Source organism: Drosophila innubila (genome assembly GCF_004354385.1).
Source record: "Drosophila innubila isolate TH190305 chromosome 2R unlocalized genomic scaffold, UK_Dinn_1.0 1_C_2R, whole genome shotgun sequence".
Taxonomy (NCBI): domain Eukaryota; kingdom Metazoa; phylum Arthropoda; class Insecta; order Diptera; family Drosophilidae; genus Drosophila; species Drosophila innubila.
The window spans coordinates 6710957-6731675 of record NW_022995374.1 but is presented as its reverse complement, the minus strand read 5'-3'; the positions used below and the strand labels follow the sequence as shown (position 1 = coordinate 6731675).

Below are 20719 nucleotides of genomic sequence, written 5' to 3'. Positions count from 1 at the left end.
CTGTGATAATTAACAAAAAAGATTTAATGTAATATATAAAAGATGCGAATGCATTGAATTGCAGCAAAAATAAAACACAATAATAATATCAGTAATTGTTAACTTCATCTATTTTATTTTTATATTGTTGGGTTAATTTCTGAGTATTAATTTTTGCACATTTAACTTTTGCAATAAATTATGAATTAAATCGATGAATAGATTTGTATCATATTGAAGCAATTGTTGAGGGTTTGCAATGGGGATAGTTTTTTATGTTTTCAAAATGTATTCAGATTTAACAAGCAAAATATTTTTTATTTATCTTATTGAATTTTTAATTTAAACAATATTTAAATCACTTCTTACCTAATTAAATTGTTTTGATTTTAACATTGATTTGTGCATAATATACATTTATTTAATTAAGCATTAGTTTTTAAGGTATAATATCTAAAAAAAATCGCAGCTAAAACGCCTAGCATAAGAGCCAAAAAGTAAATGAAATATTGCATAAAAAATCTGCATTAAAATGTTTTAAATCTTTTCCTAATGCTTTAAGCAAAGCAACAATTACAATTTGCTGTTTATTGATAAATTATTAATAAAGCGTAAAACAAATATTTTAAAACTAACTGCCTGCTCCAATACTGCTTGTGTTGTTCAACTAACCAAATATATTGTCCATAAAGTATCCGCCACGTTGCACCTTGGAGTCTGTCTCCTTTTTGCGGTGCAACAAATAAGCCTGAAGCTGCTGTGGCTGTCGAGGTCCCCAGTCTGCGGTTGGTTGCAACGCGAGTTTCAACTTCTGTAAGAGAAATGTCTAACCAAGTGAATTCTCTAAAGAAAATGCTCAAACTTACGCTGCTGAAACTGTGGCCCGGCTGTTGGTAGATAGTGTAGATGGCCCAGAAGGGCAGTTGGGCTACACCTAGACCCCAGATGAGCCAGCCAGCTAAGTATGCCGCTTGTGGATAGGGTACGTTCTTATAGGTCAACGGTTCATAGCTAAAAAGCATGTAGACCAGCACGAGGAACATAAGACCGGGTGCCACAATCGCCCAGCAGATGCGCCAATAGAAACTCGTCTTCACGTTCAGCATGAACTCAATGTCGCTGCAGAGACGCTTCACACCATAGATCCAGCCAACGGCCAGGAGCTCGGCAATGGCCAGAACGAGAGCTATGAATGTGCAGCCATAGAAGTCCACCAGGTTGAGCACAAACTGTCCACCAGGTGTCATATAAACCAGGCCACAAAGGAAACCCAACACTGAGGCGCCTATGGCCAGTTTCCAATGTGGCAGCTGGGGAAAACGATCCTTGACCACGTTGATGACAGACGAGGCCATGCCAATGTTGCTGCCAATGCCCAATACAAGCAGCATGAAGAAGAAGAGCGCCGCAAACAACTGTGGCAAGTACCTAAACTTGGCAATAGCCTCCGGATACGAGATAAATGCCAAACCAGCTCCTCCCTTGACTACAGTGGAAATGTCCGTAGTGTTTGTCTCATGGGCCAGATTGCCCAGAATGCCAAAAATGATGCAGCCTGCCAGAATGGAGGTAAACGAATCTATCGAGGTGATGATGATGACATCCCTGTAAGGATCAAATGTGAATAAGATCAATCAGGGAAAGTAAAAGTTATAATTTTAAAAAAATATATATCATATAAAAATGATTTGCTGATTTTTATAAAAAAGTTTGAGAATAACTATTAATTTAAATTTTTTATTCTAAATTAAAAACTAAAAATATTTAACAATTTCAAAAATAAAAATTATTTGTCAATTTCTATGATAAAAATTGAAAAATAAAGCTTGACTAAAAACTGAATTTAAATATTCTTTGAACCAAGTGGCGTATTTTCCAAATCTAAAAATATTTATGAGGTGTGACTCAATACTTTTCATATGATACATGACACGACCTTAAAGGACGTATATAAAGGGTATTTAAAGTATTGATATTTACACTGGATTAATATTCTTCAATTTTTATAATAAAAATTGAAATAATAATTATTTTAAATTTTTATAATAAATTGAATAGTAAAAATTATTTTTAATTCTTATGGTAAAAAATAATAATTAATTTCAATAATAATTAATTAATAATTAATTTCAATTTTTATTGTAAAAATTAAAATTATTTCAATTTTTATAGTAAAAATTAAAAATTGAAATAACTAATTATTTGTAATTTTTATAATAAAATTGAAATTAATTATTATTTTTACCAAAAGAATTAAAAATAATTTTTATTATTGAATTTTTTTATAAAAATTGTTTTGTATTCAATTCTTTTAAATGCATAACTATTATTTGTTGTCCCTGAGATCAGTCATAAAATGAATCCAAGGACACTCAAAGGTTCAACTTACTTGTGCACATGTTTGTGGAAATCGTTGAAGGAGGCATACATAATCAGTGTGCCAAAGCAAATGGCCAAAGAGAAGAACATTTGGGTAATTGCCGCATACCAGACATGCGGATTCAGCAGCTGATCCCATTGGGGCTTCACAAAGTAGGCAATACCCTGCCAGGCACCCGGCAAGGTCACTGCTCTAACCAACAGGATCAGCATAATGACATAGGGAAATAAGGCCAAAAAGTAGGATGCCTTGCCGGAGCTACGTATGCCCTTAAACAGTGTGATGGCAATGATGATCCAAGTGACCAAGAGACACATGACCATCTCCCAGCTGGGTGTGCCAAGGCCACCTTCCTCTAGACTCTCCGGTTCACGTAGAACAGTGCGTCTAAAAAGGGAATAATCTCATATATAGTTGAGCAATAATTGAAATTTCATTGTAAAACTCACGTAAAATACAGCTCGGCTGAGGAGATACCCTGTACTGCACGAGTGGCATTGCTGCCTGTGGAATTGGTGACAGTGGAATTAATGACAGTGGCTCCGGTGGCCACACACTGACTACCCCACTCCACAAGGCAGTAGGTCCAGGGTAGCACCTCGGAGAATGAGACCACCAAATAGCGAATGGTCAGAGCCATAATACAGGCGTAGTAGGTGGTCGCCAAAGCTGTCGAGTACACCTGTCCATAGGCGACACCTGCAATAAACCAAATAAAAAATTTATTTATTATTTTAGATTAATTTTTTTTTAAGATAAACATAAAAAATTACTGTATTAATGATTCGATCATAATGGAAAATCTTGGGTTATTCGGTACTAGATATTTAATTTCTTACCGATTCAAATTATGTAAAATACATTTTTTATTTTAGATCATTTTTTTCCATTATTTTTATAAGATAAACATAAATAATTACTGAATTAATGATTCGATCGTGATGCAATTTTTAGGGTTATGCGGTACTAGATATTTAATTATTTGTCTATTCAAATTATATATTTAAAAATACAACAAGTAATTGGTAGTAAAAATGCAAAATTAAGTTGCTTTCTAAATTTCATGTCTCTAGCTCGTATAAGCTCTCAGATCGTCGGTTTTATACGGACGATGGACGGAGAAACAGGGCTAATTCGGTTGTTAATAGTCTAGAATACATAAATGTTTCGTAGGGTAGAAGATGCTTCTTTTCCTTATTACATAAATTTTTATAATATCCCTATAAAATCCCTCTTTGGTCCTTTTTAAAGGGAGAGCTGTGTTGGCTCTTGGAAATTAACTCACCCTTCATGATGGGCACCATATCAAAGGCACGTATGCAGCCGCGACTCGAGAACTGTCCAATAATAACTTCCATATAATAAATGGGTCTACCCACCAACAGCAGCACCACAAGATAGGGTATGAGAAAGGCACCACCGCCGTTTTCCAGCGCTATAAAGGGAAAACGCCACACATTTCCCAGACCCACGCTCAAAGCAATGCAGGAGAAGAGAAATTCCACTCCCTTGCCCCACTGATCCCGAGTTGCAGTCGGCTCCACCTCAGGTTGCTCCTGTACCTCTTCGCTACATGCATCCATCGTCAGCTGTAATTAATAAGCAATCATTTTATTGAATCATTGAACTTTTATTTACTCTTACCAATTCCGTAGTCGTCGCATAGACCACGCAATCCTTCTCATTCGATAGATTTGTGGAAATATTTCCATTCATCAATCTATTTAATTTTCCGTACTGTGTCGCATCCATTTTAACGTGTGAACAGACGAAAATGCACCAAACTAAAGTGCATCTGCTGAAAACAGATGGAACTTTTATAGGTTTCACGCGTTTGCTAATCATAATACTGCCAAATAGGGTTTATAATTTAATCAACTGCAGTTACATACATTGTACTCTTTTCCTTATTGTTGTTGCTAGATAAGTGGTATCAAATATATCTACAGTTGATAAAACAGCAGACAAATTGCAAAAAGTCTTAATAATTTCTATAGATCATTAAAAATACGTATGAAACATTCATTCATCAAGCAGTTTGATTCATAACTAGCTTAGAATAACTTTAAGTTCAAAATTTTGAAAACGAACTTGAATTTGACTACAATAATCGGTAATATATATAAACATATATGTATTTACACAATTTTATACAGTGTCTTCTATGAATATTGCGTTGTTGATAAACTAGAAGCAATAACCTTCGACAGATTATATTTTTATTTCCGAAAAATTTTGTCGAGTTCAATGCAACAAGAAATAAACATTAATAAAATAAGTAAATGTATTTGAACCTTGCATTCAAAATATGGGTTTAACACCGGAAAAATGGTTTATAAGTATAATAAGTAATTGAAGCTCTTGAGTCTACGAATGTATATATATTTCAGAGACTAATCTGGCACGGCACGGTCAAATCTCTTGATTTTTATCAAAAAAAATGCTCCTAAAGTAAATCTGCAATAAGCTCACTTCACACACTATTAAAAAAATAGTTAATAGTTTTAATTAAGATAAATTTCTCTCCGTGTATCATAAAGATTTCTAATCCAAAACATTAACCGAAAGTCAATACACAGAATGAGTAAAAAAGAAAGAAAATCTTATCATGTTATAGTTATTTTAAAGAGGGCTTAATCTTATCTTGAGATAAATCCACTTTCGTTGACAAACCTCAACAATTTTTATGGTGATGCCACGCATAATTCCTTAGATAAAGAGCATAACATAAAGTTTTACAACATCTTTAGTTAAATCGAATAAAATTATTTTAAATTATATCAAATTCAAAAATCATCAAAAATACATTTTTTTTAATATGCAAAACTTTTTTAAATAAAATTTAGTATTCACTTTTTATACCATTTTGTCAATTAAGTTGAAATTCTTAAACAAAATTTAGACACCAGATTTGAAAACAAAGCCAAGTTTAGGTTTTTGAAAGTATACTTATTAAATCTATAGCAATTTTATATTTTTATTTATATTTTATATGAAAAATGAATTTAAAATACTGAAGTCACTCTGACATTTTATAAAATAGAAAAATATCATATTTTTTAGTTATATTTGAAAAGTATTAAATTCACAAAAGCACTTTGCTTACAATCAAATAGCTCAGAACTGAACTCTTTTCTATGTTTTTTAATCAACCGCCTTTCACGAGCTTCCCGATGCGACTAACCCGAAACATAACTGATAATCCATGAAGAAATCTTTGTGATGCTGCGATAAGTAACGAGTATGTACACTTGTTCAACAGGGTTGCCAATGTCTTCGAATATTATGCTAGACTTTTCAACTAGATGGAACTAGATTTCTATGAGCGACCCTGCGCTCAAAATCTAAATCATTTTAATTAAACGGCTGTAAATTCATTGCAATGCGATTGATTTGTCTTTTTAAATTGCCGCCCAATAAATTCTCAACTTCTTACAACTACATAAAAGACAATCTATTAATTACAAATATATATGTTAATCATTTTACAAAGTTAGTAATTTAGACATATTCATATTCAATAGAATATTGAATATTATACTCAATCGGCATCCAAAGCTTATTATATGTAATCCTATATTTGGCTACATGTTTGTGATATTGTTTTTATGATAACTACTTAATATTGCTTTAGTTTTTGTCGTTTGTTTTTTAGCTGTTTTATTACTAATCCAGAGCAGGCACTGGCTCAAAAATATTACTTCCATTATTGCCAATCAGAATTTTGACATAAAGGCGACTGCAAAGAAAGAGAAGAAAGTATTAATTATTACATTAACAGAATATTTAGGTAGACATAAATTAGTATTCGAAATTACAAACACTTGATACCCTTACAAAGTTGGCTAGTACTCAGAGATCGACTCTTAAAGATCATCTTACTTTTAGGTATATTTAAGCATAATATATTTCAATAAATTTTAAATATTCCAACAAAATCGTTTAACATTTAATTTAGATTACTCATTATTATTTTGATTAATACTACTGATAATTTATAAAAAATTAAAATTGTTAAAATTAACTATGTGTATAAGTTTTGAGAGTTATATTTGCCAATGTAAAGGTATTCAATAATTTGTTAACACAAGTTCGCTAGTTTGTCAACAACTTACCATAAAACATTTGAAATTTTGGATATTATGTTCTATTTTATTAATTGGTCTATTCCATCAGAATGTCTTTCACTTCCGCATCGTTGACTCCGCTGCCTAACATTAGGTTTTTTCTGAGAGCAAACAGAATTGAAGAATTGTATGTTATCTGAAATATTCAAAAATTATTCACAAATTGTATTCTAAAGATTTATGAGAACTCGTTGGTGACAATCTAGCGAACTTATTACGATTTGTGAAACAAACGAAACTGTTTGAATTTGAAGAAACACTTCAACTTACACCGTACGCCGAAGATGTTCCAGCTCATCCTTGAGAAGGGCATTCTTCTCACCCAGCTTGGTGTGGAGCTTCACACTGCGGGCATTGCTCTCCTCCAGCAATTTGATAACATGCTCCTGACTGTGCAGCTTCGTCTGCTTAATGCTCAGAGTTGAGCACAGATTCTGGAACTGCTCGTTTGTTGAGGCCAACTCATTTGTAATCTGTTAACGAGATGAAAGTGACATAATAGAATTAAATGTGGCTCCATCACCTATTCATTTGCACCTGGGTAATTATTGTATTCTTGTCGCTAGCTTGGGACATCACCTCATTCAGTTTTCGATTGCTCTCCTGCTCGCGCTGTTTCATCTCCCGATCTAAGTAATTAATTCGCTCGCCACGCACGGCCAACACCTGGCGATGATATTCAACTGACTCCTCTAGTCGGCTCACCTTCAATTCCGCCTTAGTCTGCAGCTCCCTCCTCCGCTCCAGTTCGTCACGAAGCTGTTTCTCCTCCTGGATCATTGATTCCAACCGACTCTGATTTACAGCTAATTTGGCCTGCAGCTCGCTATTAATAAAAAAATTAAGTTCTCGTTCTTAAATTGACTCTTAGTATAATTCAAGGCTGCAAGCCTCCAAAATTTTGTTCGTTTTGGCGGTTCGAACCATAGAGCAAGACATCGGTTCGGCTCTTGAACTAGTTTATATACCCCCTGAACCCAAGTTTTGGGTTCGAGCCTTGGTTCAATTTCATAAAAAAAATATGTATATTGCAATACATTTTTCTTTACATTTTGAACTAACTAAATTTCTTATTTAAAATAAAATCAAATTTTGATGATAATTCAAATTTATTTGAAGATTTAACTATGACTTATTTTAATCCGAAGTCTCAAATAATTTCGTAATATTAGAAAACCATAATATTTATGTTACTATTTAGAAATTTCAAGGGTTCGGTGCTTAAAAGCACGAACCGAACCGGTTTGTTCGAGGTTCGGTTCAGAACCGGTTTGCAGCCTTGGGTAATTTTATACTCACTTGATTTGAAGTTGATCCACTCCATGACTTGACGATTGCTCTGTTCGAACATCCTGCCAATCCTTCTGCTCCTGTTCGAGATCCATAAGTTGCTTCTGTATTTCCGCCAGCTGACGATCCTTTAGAGCAACGCTCTCAGTCAATTCCACAGACTTCATTATCGCTAGCTCTTTATCAGTTAGTGCCTGTTCAAGTTGCTGCTCCAGCTCAACAACCTTATCAGTGATCGTGGCATAAGACTGCTCCCGATTGTCTTCAATATCCTTGAGACGCTGCTGAATGATCTTGTTGCTGTTCCGTTGAAGAATACATATTCTTTAGTATAGTGTATAGTGCATATTTTTACTAAACGACTTACACTTTCTTCAACTGTTTGACCTCATTGCGGAGATCATCCTCGACGACGGATTGCTCTACAAATGCAATATTCTTATCGGCCAATTCAATTGCCAGATCTTTGTTCTTGTTATGCATTTCCTCCAATGCTTTTTTCAGCTCATCTCTATTCTTCCTTATGTCAACTATATCAACCTCCAGCTTGGAAATGGCATCCGTTAGATTATCAATTGTTTCAACCAACTTTTTGTTCTGCTGCTTCAAAACAGATATATCCGTAATGCCCTCGGTGACGCATAATTTATCAAGGTCGTTTTTAATAATCGCCAGTTCTGTGTCCTACAATTAATTTGATTAATTAATTTAAAATTTAAAAAAAATTTATTTTTCTTACAATTATTTCCTGCAACTTTAATCGCAAGTCTTCAGAAGTATCCTCATTTGGTTTAAACATCTCTAACACCATATTAAAGCCACTATTAATGGCCTGCTTACAACGAGATAAAAAATCGCTAACCGATTGAACAGCTGAAATACATAACAAGATTTATAAAAAATGTGTAATTTTGACATGCTGAAGAATCTCTGATAAATACTAACGATAAATGTTAATGTATTGTGTTATAATAACAATGATATAAAAGCTTGGGATTTTTAATTTTCGAAAAACGCAAGTTGTATCTTTGCATTAATTTAAATGCAGAATAGATTAAGAGACCACAACATGATCAAAATGACATTCCGCTTGAAAATCAGTTAAGTTTTGATGAAGTTATGAGAGATCAAAGTTTTTGAAAAAATGTCAAGGGGTAAGTATGGAAAATTGGATGTTAGATGGCTTAGAATCGAAAAAATATCAAATTTTCTAGATGATAAAAATTTAAATGCAGAATCAATATAGAGGCCAAATCATGACCAAAATGGTATTCTGCTTGAAAATCGGTTTATTTTTGATGAAGTTATGAGAGATCAAAGTTTTTGAAAAAATGTCAAGGGGTAAGTATGGAAAATTGGATGTTAGATGGCTTAGAATCGAAAAAATATCAAATTTTCTAGATGATAAAAATTTAAATGCAGAATCAATTTAGAGGCCAAACCATGATCAAAATGACATTCCGCTTGAAAATCTGTTAATTTGTAATGAAGTTATAAAGGATCAAAGTTTTTGAAAAAATGTCAAGGGGTAGGTATGCAAAATTGGATGTTATATGGCTTACAATCGAAAAATATCAAATTTTCTATATGTTAAAAATTTAATTGATCTAGCCACTTTACAAGCCAAAATTATGTAACTTTTTAATATAAATATAATTATTCACATGCTAAAAATAAATAAAAAGGATTTTTGCACACATGTACCGAAACCTTAGCGGTACAAACGTTGCGCCTTGCGGCTCTACTTGTAAAAGAAACGATTAGTTTCGAATAATTATTCCCTGGTTATAACAGTTTATCTTACACAGAAACTTACGAATATTATTCGGTAATGAGATGAGATCCTCTTTGCTCAAAATCAGCTGGCAATTTCCGTCTAGTACCAAGGTAACGAGCTTGCAGGAAATATTATGATCCTCTAGATGAAGCCCGTTCACTTTCTCTATAAATATGGCTTGCAAATCTTCCAAATTATTTCGCAAGGACATCACTTCTGGTGGTAGACACGGTGGACAAGGAGGCGCTGGTGGTGCACTCGACTGTGATGGACATGTGGTAAATTCAACGTCACCCACTTCGGAGGACTGAAGACTTGTCGATGGATGCACAACGATGCTGGTCGCTTTCTTCTTCGTCCTTTGCGAGGGTCCTTTTGCCTTCTCATCTAAATGTTAAGAGTGAAATGAAGTAGAGATGTATCAGAATATATTGTATATATATATATACCATTGGCTGCATTTGTTTGCACATTTTGTAATCGTTTAATGCGCAACTCCGTCAATCGATTCATTCGCGGTTGGGTGAACTTATTCTTCAGCTTGGCTGGCGAATCCTCAGAGTTGAGATCCGTTCGACGGGAGAGTACACTCGTATTGGAAGACCGTCCAGTTCCTAGAGCTGTGTCTCTAGGTGTGTTACAACTTTTAATGCTTTTTGACTGCATCGAAGCTTTTGATGGCGAACGTGACATTGTTTTTATCTGTGAGTTTAAGTTTGATATAACAATTTATAAAGGTTTTTTTAATCAAAATAAAGCAACTTACTGCACTTAGATTCGTAGAGCCTGCCTTGGAATTTTGCATATTGACAATGTTAATGGTCTGATGCTGTATCTATGTGTATTTAAGGGTTTCTGGTTCCAAAAGAGTAGCCGACTAACTTCAGAAATCGCTAAGTTCAAGTCTATAATTAAAACAAAAATGTATAATTTCGAAATACGAGGCGCAGAGGTGTACTGTTTTATGTTGAATGAACAAAATGTATAATAATACTTAATTAGATCGGACAGTTAAATGTCAGATGCTTATAAAGCCTGCTTTATATGACTAGAGTTTGGGTAATAAATTAGCACAATAACTCTATACGATCTATGTATCATTTATTGCGCTAAATTTTTAACAATTGACAACGAAGAATCTCAGATCCTTTAAAGTATATGGTTTTAGGGAGAAATGAACGATCGAAAAACTAAATATAAAGATGTATGGTACAAGTAAAAAAAAATATAAATTAGGAAATTTAATAATTATACGTTTATTATTTGTTGTCAAGGCAATTTCTGACGACTTCAAGAGCTGTGTCTACGTGTCAATGGTATATTAAATATTAAATAGACCGATAAACACATTCAATTACTGAACTGAACAGTTCTCTTTTATCTAAAAAAAATATAATTTCTCAATTTGTTTTACCACTGTGCTGGTATCGCATTTGACATTCGGTTTCTTTTCGGATTGTTTAGAACGAGCGCATAAAAACAGAAAACCAAAGAGTCCAAACGTAAACAAATGCGAAGTGGGATACACAGGCAGACTGAAAAAAGCAGAGCACCAAAAGCTCTTACTGAGGCATCCCCTTTCGCTCTGCCACATTTTAAATTTTCGCTCTTCATTCTCCCCTCATCCATCCCAACAATTTTCATTGTCGATTATCGCAACAATCGTGCAATTTGCATTTCAGTTGCGTTTCGACCGCGTGACGAGACGGTCGTGAATACTTTTGAATAACTATGAATAAATTGAGCATTTGAGTGTCCTCAAATAACAAAAAAAAAAAAAAAAAACATAATCAAGAAATCAAAAAACAAAAACAGATTAAATAATTCATGTGCAAATTGTGAATTTAATGCAAAAGTTTGTTAAGTTTGACAAATTGCTTCAGATTTCACTGAAAATAAGTAAGTTTCCATGTGGATTGTGAATTGTGTTGGGGTCGCAGTGTCAAGTGAAACCCTAAAAGTGATTTTAATGATGTTTCTATTCGAATTGCTTTTGTTATTCCGTTTATACCCTAAACACATAAGCTAACTAAAGGGAGTATTATTAATTAAGTTTAATACTTTCTATTTTACTAAAATTTTGTACAAAAAATTCCATTAACATTTTTGATATGGGAACAGTTTTTCCTTATATTCTTAATATTTTTTAGTACAGCAATAAACAATTGTATTTTATTTAGATCTGATTGCAGAGTATTTGCTAGTTGAGCAGACTTACTTAGTTGCTTATTGTGCATACATTTCAAATGACGCTCGGCGCATTTTCAATTGAATTTAATCAGTGACGTCGCATAATAGGGACTATATTATAAGTTCGGTTGCCTAGAGGGTCTCAAACAGTATTTAGCTTAGGATCCGCTATCCAATGGGTTGTCGAGCGAAATAGAAAGTGTACGAGTAAATAAACATTTTTGTATAGATAGAGATAACTGAGAAACTTCTGATATTACTTAAGCTTATTACAATTCCCGGTTTCCCAGTTTTCTAACACAACAATGCAATGTCAAGATCAACTGCAATTAAGTGACATTCCTAGCTATATTCATTTGGGTTTGTCATTGACATTCGATACAACCGATCATATTGAAGGCAATTAAAAAAGCCACGAGCTTTAAAATGGAACACAAAATGGCTTCCGGAATTAAGCCGTACTGCGGGGTAGGAATAATTATGGAATATGCTTAAAAACAAACCATATAAAGGAAGGTTTTAGAATCTTTAGATTAGATACTCTTTTAAAATTTATTCTTATTGTAATTAAGACAGCGAAATTTAAATTGTATGCATTTTAAAAATGTTCTAGAATGAAAAACGTAAAAGAAAAAGTTTTTATTTTAATTAAAAAATTGATACCCATGTATTATAATCATTTATCTACTCAAATTACCCAAAGCTAAATATAGATCATACAATAAATCATAATTTAATTGCAGCCCATTTAGCAAATAGTTAAAGAGAAAGCGAAAGAGAAACATAAAGAGAGAGAGAGAGGCAAAAAGAGAGAAGACAGTCCCACAATGTGCGGATTTGTATGCCTTATCATTTTATTGGCATTCACATGCAACTTGCCCCTAATCCAGGGCTGCAATCGCGTGCCTCTGGGCGCCACTGCCGCCAAGTCGCCAGTGGATGATAATTTTGCTCTTAACGTGGCTAACAATGCACAGAGCTATGTGCCTGGCCAGAAATACAATGGTGAGTCCAAATGGAAATTGAGAGTACATCTCTGAGACTGAGTTTCATTTCCATTTTATAGTTTCATTGAACGCGTATTCGGGATTGTCTTTTGTGAGCTTTATGCTGGCATTGGAAATGGAGAGTGAGGATGCTGATGACGATTCCAATGCGATGGGTGCCTTTGAGATCAGCGATTTGTCGGAGACTCGCTTCAGTCCGCGTTGTCCCAACCTCGTGGAGAACACAAATACGAACCTGAAGACGCATGTGGATGTTGTCTGGGTAGCACCTTCGACGCCTGGCCAGGGTTGCATTCTGTTGCGTGCCACAGTGTTGCAGCATCGCGATGTTTGGTTCATGGATGATGGTTTACTTACAAAACGCCTGTGCGAGGAGGAGGTGGATGATATCAACACCCAGCCCAGCATTGTGGATCCCTGCTGTGCCTGCGATGAAGCCAAATATGAGGTATACACTGCTAAATTGAAAGGGTTCTAAAATCAGTAATCTCCATTCCCACAAGAGTATTCATCGAAAATGTGAAATTTTTGAAATAAGATAATATTAAGAGAAAGATACCAGATGTTTTCCCTTTTTTTGAAAATTATAGCTCGCAGTTTTTTAAAGGAAAGATGCTTGTCTCAAAACTACGAATTTTCGTCGTAAATATTCTTTTTTTTTTTTAATACGTTTTATAAATTAACGTATTATGAGCACTCTAGATGTTAATTACGTGTAAAGCATTTTCAGAGCAATTTCAAGAATTAACAGAGCAGTTAAGTTACAGATTTTTTAACATGACAGGGTTCGAACCCAGATTTTTTAACATGACAGGGTTCGAACACAGTTAATCTTCAAACTGTAGTTCTAGTTATATGACGGGTCGACTCTAACAGCTGAGTCACAGGACCACACAATAGAGTATATTAAAGCCAATTAAAGTATAAAGTCTTCAGCTGCTTTTTTATCCACTTGCAGCTCACTTTTGAGGGTAAATGGTCACGTCACACGCATCCCAAGGACTTTCCTGCCAACAGTTGGCGCACCAGATTCAGTGACATTATCGGTGCCTCCCACACCATTGACTATCGCTTTTGGCAATATGGTGAATTGGCCAGCGAGGGATTGCGTGAGGTGGCTGAACATGGATCCACACGCACCCTGGAGAGTGAGTTGAAGGATCAGAGTGAGCACATCAGGACCATTATCAAGGCCCGTGGAATTGCTTTTCCCAATGTGACTGGCAAGACGTTTGCGGTGTTTCGCGTGGACTCCAACCATCATCTTATTTCATTGGTATCTATGGTGGATCCATCGCCCGATTGGATTGTTGGTGTGTCCGGACTGGAGCTTTGTTTGCCCAACTGCTCTTGGGTGGAGAGCAAAGTGCATAATCTATATCCATGGGATGCTGGCACCGATAGTGGTCCATCCTATATGGTGAGTTAAGAATATGATATCATTGTTGACATTGATAACTCAGTTCCTGTACATTCGTTTAATACCGAGCATCTCACAGTCGAGTTGACTTGCTTGCTTGCGAGTTAATTAGGAAGATTTAACTGACTCTCTTCCTTGCTCACAGTCCGCAGATCAGCCCCAAGTTCCACCTGACGTTGTGCGTCGTATTAAGTCAAATTTTCCGAATGATCCACGTTCGCCCTTCTACGATCCAAATGGAGCAGAAATGAAACCGCTGGCCACATTGCACATCAACCGACGTCGTCTTTACGAGAAGAACTGCGAAACAGCCGATGGTAAGTCTCGGAACCAAGATGAACTTGTTTTATTGACCAAATTAATGGTAATCCCTTAGCGGAGGAACTGCCTCCGGAGTGCGCTACGCTCGCCTGGAGTCGTTGGGATGAATGTAGTGCCAAGTGTGGACCTGGCAAGCAGTACAGAACACGGGAGTTCAAGAATCCCACGCTAGCAATGGTATGATCTCCACTTGATCTTTTTACTTGATTTATCTTTAAGTTGTACTTATTTTAAAGCGGCAGAGATGCAACAATGCATTGCGTGAGGAGAAGCATTGCATGGGTCGCAAGTGTGCCACGTTTAACGAGGAGATGCCGGAAGGAGGTCAGCCGGAGGCGGAGTTTCCGGGTGCTGATCCCGAATGCGGTCTTTCCGACTGGACCGAGTGGTCCTCGTGTACGGTGACGTGTGGCTCTGGTGAAATGATACGCACCCGTCATTATCTAAATCGGCGGGCAAAGAAGAAGTGTCAGAAGGCGAGTAAGGCGCGTCTTCAGGAGACGAAGCCCTGCGAGGCCAGTGATTGTGGCGGCGAGATTGGCAACGAGGAAGGAGGCGAGGGTGAGCCTGAAGATGGACAGCCCGAGGATGGTGATGAGCAGTCTCGTTCCGCGGAGAGACGTTCGCTGTTTCGCAACTTTCAGAGCTACAGTCAACACAGCGAGGATTACATTCCACCAGTCTGTGGCGTCTCTCCTTGGTCGGACTTCTCGCCGTGCTTGGGACCCTGTGGCGGTACCGGGAAACGACAGCGCATGCGCAAGGTGTGGAACAACAATGAGGTCTACGGCGTACGCGATCCCAATGACGATGGCAGTGATCCGTGTGGACATATTAAGCTGTACGAGGAGGTCAACTGTACGAATCCCAGTTGCGACACCATTGTGCCCCACTATTGCTATGAAACCCTACGCGATAGTCACTGTCGCGACAGCGATGTGGTTAACCACTGGTACTACGATCATGTGAGTGATCAGTGCGGCATTTACTGGTCAGATCGCTGTGACACCAACCAGAACAAGTTCAAGTCCAAGGAGGAATGCGAGGAGACCTGTCGACTGCCCCGACACAAGCAGGAGCTGCAGAACGAGCGACTCAGCTCGGAGCAGCCGCAACGTGTGGACTGCCTCGTCTCCGAATGGATTTCCCACAGCTGCAATGCCACCTGTGGCGATGGCGTCCAGTTAAGGACGCGTCGTGTCCTCCGCACACCCAAATACGGTGGCAAGCCGTGTCCCAAGCACTTGGTTCGACTCGATCGTTGCTACCAACGCTGCGATGACATGTACTCGGTGAGCGGCTCGTACGGCGAGCGACGTCATGTGCCGGCCAAGCTGCAGCCTCCGGAGACCCGCGATGAATGCCGTTACTCCGAGTGGTCCGCGTGGACTCCCTGCACCGCCAGCTGTGGCGATAACTCGGTGCGTCAACGGACTCGCACCCTGCTCAACACGGACCTCAGCTATAAGTGCAAGGATCGAGTGCGCATGGAAAAGTGCGTCATGATGCCTTGTCTTCTAAATAGCAATGATGATACCGACAAATGGTGACCAGAGGTGCACTTAGAATTGATAAGCACTTTAAGCATCAAGTATTAGCTGCTCCTTGTTTGCATGTGTGGGATCAACCTACCCAACTATCTAATCGAATCGTTTTAATAAACAATAAAGCTATATTCCTATTTGACTTTTGGTGTGTGAATGTATTTAAGGTATGTAAGGTATTTAGGGAACAGAGAACTACCTTATGAGTATATAAACTGTAAAATTGTTAAAAATATACCTTATAGTCTTTTAAATCTGTACGATCTAACACTCATTGAGTTCAAAACGGAACAGATCTAAGATGAAAACCTTTATGAAAGATGAATATCTTTAAGCGGGAGAAGCCATAAAACATTGATTTCCATAGAGTCAACATTTTCTGGATGACATTAATAATTATTGTTTATAATTAAGCCATCTGTCCATTCATTTAATGATCGCATGCAGCTGTGGAACAAAAGGTTCAAACCATAGTTCAGTCTAGTTTTTTTTTTCAAGTTTTTCCCGGCTTTTAAAGTAAAAAAGTTAAAAGTAAATTTTAACAAAATCATAATTTTCTTAATTCAAAAATTGAAAGCTCTAAAGCTACTGTTTGAAATCTTAGACTGGTGTAAAAGAAGTACAGATATATTTATTAGTTAAAAAAAAAAAAAAAAATACAGAAAATCGGTTGTGAAATTATCGAGTAATGATGACAAATATGGCTACACCTCTAAAAAAAAGGTAAGAAAAACAAGCCAAATTTTAAAAAATTCTTAAATAAAAACTCTGTAATAGAAAAAAAAAGAATAAATATTTTTTGTCATATGGTGCCCCATATCTATCCTAAAAAGTCGGCTTGGTTCAGTTCAGATTTGGGCTGTTGCCTATTGTAAACTACTGACCTACATAAATGCCTGCAGAACATTCGTACGTTACTTTCAAATTTAAGTGTTCCCAAGTGTCTTAAAAGTTCAAAGAACCTTAGGAAATCAATTAATTGTCGCCAGTTTTATATATATACATTTCAACTGTATAGAAAGAAGACTTATTGAAGAGCACAACTCAAAATACTTAAAGTAACGACTCAACCCAATTAAGATGGGTCTGCGAAATAATTAAGACGTTTTGTCAATTACTTGAACAAATGTTTCACCCAATTTGATCAGTGATCGTCGAGCTGTGAATCGGACTAGAACAACGAACAAGGAATTGTGCGGTACCAAGAAATGTTTCAAGTTCTGTCAATATTTGTCATTTGTATGTTGTACGTTCAGAATGTTCAAGGTGGTTGCAGTAGGATTCCACTGGGTGCCAATGGTGAACGTTCGCCAGTCGATGATAACTTCAAGATATTGATCGATGGCAATCCCGAAACGTATATACCAGATCATCCATACAACGTGTCGCTCTCATGTCCCAGCAACATGAAGTTTGTTGGCTTTACGCTGGTCGTGGAAAGTGAGGATCAGTCGGCTGCCTACAATGGACAGGATGTGACGGGACACTTTGAGTTGTTTAGCAATTCAGATACCAAGTTCAGTGTTGGCTGTGAGAACATGATCGAGGCCACAAATACCAATGCCAAGACACGTATCGACGTCTCCTGGGTGGCACCCAAGCAACCCGACAGCGGATGTGTCCTGATCAAGGCGGCCGTCGCCCAACATCGGGATGTCTGGTTTATTGATGATGGTTTCCTAACCAAACGCATCTGTGCCGAGGAGATCGATGAGTTGAATAGTCAAACGCCTTCGCTGCAAAACTGTTGTGCCTGCGATGAGGCCAAGTATGAGGTCGGTTTTCTTTAAGATCTTCGCTTGAAGCACCTTTAACTTACCTCTCTGCTCCCATAACAGATTGTTCTGGAGCGAAAATGGACTAGGAATACGCATGCCAAGGACTTTCCTCCCGAGGCCTGGCGTACACGCATTGGGGAAATAATTGGCGCCTCTCACAGCTACAGCTATCGATATTGGGCCTATGGACAACGAGCTAGTCTAGGAGTACAGGAATTGGCCGAGCACGGAGCCACACGCACTTTGGAGCAGGAGATCAGAGAAAATACTCAGGTGAAGTTCTTAACAGGCGGCTCTAACTTATAGAACACAGTCTATAAGAGCTAGACGCTCTAAATTCAAACCATTCTATTGGTTTCTAAAATTAAACTGCCCAGGTTTAGTGGAGTACCGAGTATATTTAAGTCGGAATTCGACCAAAGTGTTCTTACTTGCTTTTAAGTCAGTTTGCTGTGCGGCCATACCTTATAGGACATAGGCTATAAGAGCTAGACGCTCTAATTCAAACTATTCTATTGGTTTCTAAAATTAAACTGCCCAGGTTTAGTGGAGTACCGAGTATATTTAAATCGGATATTCGACCATAGTGTTCTTACTTGCTTTCAAGTCAATTTTCTGTGCGGCCATACCTTATAGGACATAGGCTATAAGAGCTAGACGCTCTAAATTCAAACCAATTCTATCAATTAAAAGTAAACAGCACCAGGCTAAGTGAAGTACCGAGTATATTTAAGTCGGAGAATCGACCGTAGTGTCCTAACTCGTTTTCAAGTCAATCTGTTGTAAGTTTTTAACGTAATTGATTGTCTTACGTTAATCCTTAACTCCATAGAATGGCGAGGTACGCACTATTATCAAGGCCCCTGGGATTGGATATCGTAAGAATGTCTATGGCACCACATTGGCTAATGCTCGAGTCGATCCCAAGCATCATCAGATATCGCTAGCTGCCAAAGTCGATCCCTCACCAGACTGGATACTAGGCGTAGCTGGCTTGGAATTATGCTTGAGTAATTGCACCTGGCTGGAGCGTAAGGTATTGAATTTATATCCCTGGGACACTGGCACCGATTCGGGACCTTCATATATGGTGAGATCCTTTCCCCGTTGATACATTATCCAATCAGTTACTGATCTAATCATTTTTACTCTCAGTCTGCCGATAGTCCACAAGTGCCTCCAGATGTTATTCGACGCATTTCATCGACTTATCCCAGCGATTATCGTTCGCCTTTCTTTGATGATACGGGAGCACCAATGAAACCATTGGCCACGCTCTATGTCACTAGGAAAAAGTTATATGTACGCGAATGTGAGGAGGGTAAGCAAATTATATATATATAGCTATTTAAATCAGGTAGCGAGCGCTACAAGAAACATTTACAACAACATCAGCAAATTTGGTTTTTAGAATTGTGCTCAGCGCTTCGACTCGAAGCAATGCTTATGCTGTGTTATGGTCACAATTTATTTCTCAGCTGCTGAGACTTAAATCACCTCTTCTCTTTGCTTCTCGCTCCCTTTAGTGCCCCAGGAGGGTCCACTGGAGTGTGCAACTCATCCGTGGAACGAATGGAGCAACTGCAGCATGCGTTGTGGTCCTGGCTATTCCCAACGCATTCGCAGCTTCAAAAACCCAATGCTGGCGGCCAGTTATAATTGCGATCGTCATTTGGAGGAAACACGTGAATGTCAGGGCACACAATGCCGTACAGAAGAGCTAGACAATGGAGAACTCGATAGTAGCAACAATTATAGCAATCTCAATAGTCCGGAATCGATGGCCAAATGTGAGCTAACCGCATGGAGTGATTGGTCGTCCTGCTCGAAGACCTGTGGACGTGGCTATATGAACCGTACACGGGACTACTACAATCGCCAGGCGAAGAACCATTGTCAGACAGTCATGAGATTGCCTCTGGAGGAGACCCAGCAATGCATAGGCTCCGATTGTGGCGGCACCATACCAGACAATGGTGAACTGGACGGTCTTCCAGAGCCGGACGCTTTCGGCGATATCAACACATCCAACAATTATAATCCAGGAAGTTCTTGGAGTAAAGCCAACAGCCAAAACCGATTGGAAAGTGACAGAATCAACCAAGGCTGGAACAACAACAACTTGTCACCTTCAAGTCCGGTTGAGACTCAACGTGGCTATGACAGCAATTGGCGACAACCTGTCGAGCTGGAGAATCCCAACTACAAGGATTACAGGCAGGATAACAGAGCCAACCTCAACTACAATGAGAATGAGCAGGAAATGAATTCCAACAACTATGATTACATTAATAAGCCACAATTGAAGCCTGGTTTCAACTACGATGACAATAACAAGCCACATTTGAATTCTGGCTTTAGCACTCGGCCTCCATTTATACCCTATCCGGAACGTGAGAACGCTGCAGATAAGAACTACAACGTCGTACAGGATTATTGCTATGAGAAACCCTATGCCTCGACTCTACCCTGTCTGGCCAATCCGGTAGTCGTGAAAAACTACTGGTACTATGATCACGATGCCAAGGAGTGCCGCATCTTTACCACGGACAACTGCGATCAGAATAGAAATCGCTTTCGCACCTTGATGGCATGTGAAGGCACCTGTCTTCAGCCCCAAATAAACCAGGCACGTACTGAGGACGACACATTTGGCAACGTGCAGTCAAACGGTGGTGAATTCACTGGTGGATTAGGTCAACCAATGTCACAGACACGTGGCAAGTACAATAATCCCCGACGTGGACGCTATGGGAAATAATTAAATTAAATAAAGTACAAGATTAAGAATTATTAAACTACTAATTAAAAGTTGTATTTATTTTTGGGTATGTAATACTTATGGGTATGTTATACTAGAAGCCTAGTTCTTCAGTTAAACTGCTCTTTTCTTTTTTTTTTTTTTT

At 37.7% G+C, this 20719-nt stretch overlaps 4 protein-coding genes across 8 annotated transcripts; 2 read left to right on the top strand and 2 right to left on the bottom strand.

Annotated features, from left to right (window-relative positions):
- Nucleotides 1-463: 463 nt before the first annotated feature.
- LOC117784119 (sodium-dependent nutrient amino acid transporter 1) lies at nt 464-4142 on the bottom strand. 2 transcript variants are annotated; one of them, XM_034621768.1, is made up of 6 exons: nt 4004-4142; nt 3645-3948; nt 2809-3058; nt 2369-2746; nt 849-1584; nt 464-793 (listed from the first exon to the last, which is right to left on the bottom strand). In XM_034621768.1, the coding sequence occupies exons 1-6, from the start codon at nt 4109-4111 to the stop codon at nt 647-649; spliced, it is 1923 nt and encodes a 640-aa protein (XP_034477659.1). In that variant the 5' UTR covers nt 4112-4142; the 3' UTR covers nt 464-646. The 2 variants fall into 2 exon arrangements, with proteins under 2 accessions (XP_034477659.1, XP_034477658.1); XM_034621767.1 differs by having other exon boundaries at nt 465-790; nt 846-1584.
- A 1649-nt stretch (nt 4143-5791) lies between these two features.
- LOC117785062 (putative leucine-rich repeat-containing protein DDB_G0290503) lies at nt 5792-10513 on the bottom strand. Of its 3 annotated transcripts, XM_034622949.1 has the most exons (10): nt 10320-10512; nt 10003-10255; nt 9593-9940; nt 8516-8649; nt 8144-8460; nt 7786-8076; nt 7024-7312; nt 6757-6959; nt 6475-6587; nt 6013-6098 (listed from the first exon to the last, which is right to left on the bottom strand). In XM_034622949.1, exons 1-9 carry the CDS (start codon nt 10356-10358, stop codon nt 6524-6526), a joined length of 1938 nt encoding a protein of 645 aa, XP_034478840.1. In that variant the 5' UTR covers nt 10359-10512; the 3' UTR covers nt 6013-6098; nt 6475-6523. The 3 variants fall into 3 exon arrangements, with proteins under 3 accessions (XP_034478839.1, XP_034478841.1, XP_034478840.1); XM_034622948.1 differs by lacking the exon at nt 6475-6587 and having other exon boundaries at nt 5792-6098; nt 10320-10513; XM_034622950.1 differs by lacking the exon at nt 6475-6587 and having other exon boundaries at nt 5792-6098; nt 7066-7312.
- A 722-nt stretch (nt 10514-11235) lies between these two features.
- LOC117785042 (spondin-1) lies at nt 11236-16177 on the top strand. 2 transcript variants are annotated; one of them, XM_034622929.1, is made up of 7 exons: nt 11236-11452; nt 12487-12748; nt 12810-13198; nt 13709-14170; nt 14316-14487; nt 14547-14668; nt 14734-16177. In XM_034622929.1, exons 2-7 carry the CDS (start codon nt 12571-12573, stop codon nt 16039-16041), a joined length of 2631 nt encoding a protein of 876 aa, XP_034478820.1. In that variant the 5' UTR covers nt 11236-11452; nt 12487-12570; the 3' UTR covers nt 16042-16177. The 2 variants fall into 2 exon arrangements, with proteins under 2 accessions (XP_034478820.1, XP_034478819.1); XM_034622928.1 differs by having other exon boundaries at nt 14728-16177.
- Nucleotides 16178-17276: 1099 nt separating this feature from the next.
- Nucleotides 17277-20596, top strand: LOC117782763 (spondin-1). Its single transcript, XM_034619795.1, has 5 exons — nt 17277-17810; nt 17874-18086; nt 18646-18903; nt 18969-19134; nt 19340-20596. Exons 1-5 carry the CDS (start codon nt 17277-17279, stop codon nt 20572-20574), a joined length of 2406 nt encoding a protein of 801 aa, XP_034475686.1. The 3' UTR covers nt 20575-20596.
- Nucleotides 20597-20719: the final 123 nt, after the last annotated feature.

Excerpts from the sequence above, each read along its gene's own strand:
- LOC117784119 (XM_034621768.1), bottom strand. The coding sequence starts at position 4,111 with ATGGATGCGACACAGTACGGAAAATTAAATAGATTGATGAATGGAAAT. Across the intron at positions 2,747-2,808 it reads TCAGCCGAGCTGTATTTTAC|ACGCACTGTTCTACGTGAAC; the intron begins GTGAGTTTTACA and ends TTCCCTTTTTAG. Across the intron at positions 1,585-2,368 it reads TTCCACAAACATGTGCACAA|GGATGTCATCATCATCACCT; the intron begins GTAAGTTGAACC and ends TGATCCTTACAG.
- LOC117785062 (XM_034622948.1), bottom strand. The coding sequence starts at position 10,358 with ATGCAAAATTCCAAGGCAGGCTCTACGAATCTAAGTGCA. Across the intron at positions 10,256-10,319 it reads GCTCTACGAATCTAAGTGCA|ATAAAAACAATGTCACGTTC; the intron begins GTAAGTTGCTTT and ends TTAAACTCACAG. Across the intron at positions 7,313-7,785 it reads GTGGATCAACTTCAAATCAA|CGAGCTGCAGGCCAAATTAG; the intron begins GTGAGTATAAAA and ends TTTTATTAATAG.
- LOC117785042 (XM_034622928.1), top strand. The coding sequence starts at position 12,571 with ATGTGCGGATTTGTATGCCTTATCATTTTATTGGCATTCACATGCAAC. Across the intron at positions 13,199-13,708 it reads GCGATGAAGCCAAATATGAG|CTCACTTTTGAGGGTAAATG; the intron begins GTATACACTGCT and ends ATCCACTTGCAG. Across the intron at positions 14,669-14,727 it reads AGAATCCCACGCTAGCAATG|CGGCAGAGATGCAACAATGC; the intron begins GTATGATCTCCA and ends CTTATTTTAAAG.
- LOC117782763 (XM_034619795.1), top strand. The coding sequence starts at position 17,277 with ATGTTGTACGTTCAGAATGTTCAAGGTGGTTGCAGTAGGATTCCACTG. Across the intron at positions 17,811-17,873 it reads GCGATGAGGCCAAGTATGAG|ATTGTTCTGGAGCGAAAATG; the intron begins GTCGGTTTTCTT and ends CTCCCATAACAG. Across the intron at positions 18,904-18,968 it reads ATTCGGGACCTTCATATATG|TCTGCCGATAGTCCACAAGT; the intron begins GTGAGATCCTTT and ends TTTTACTCTCAG.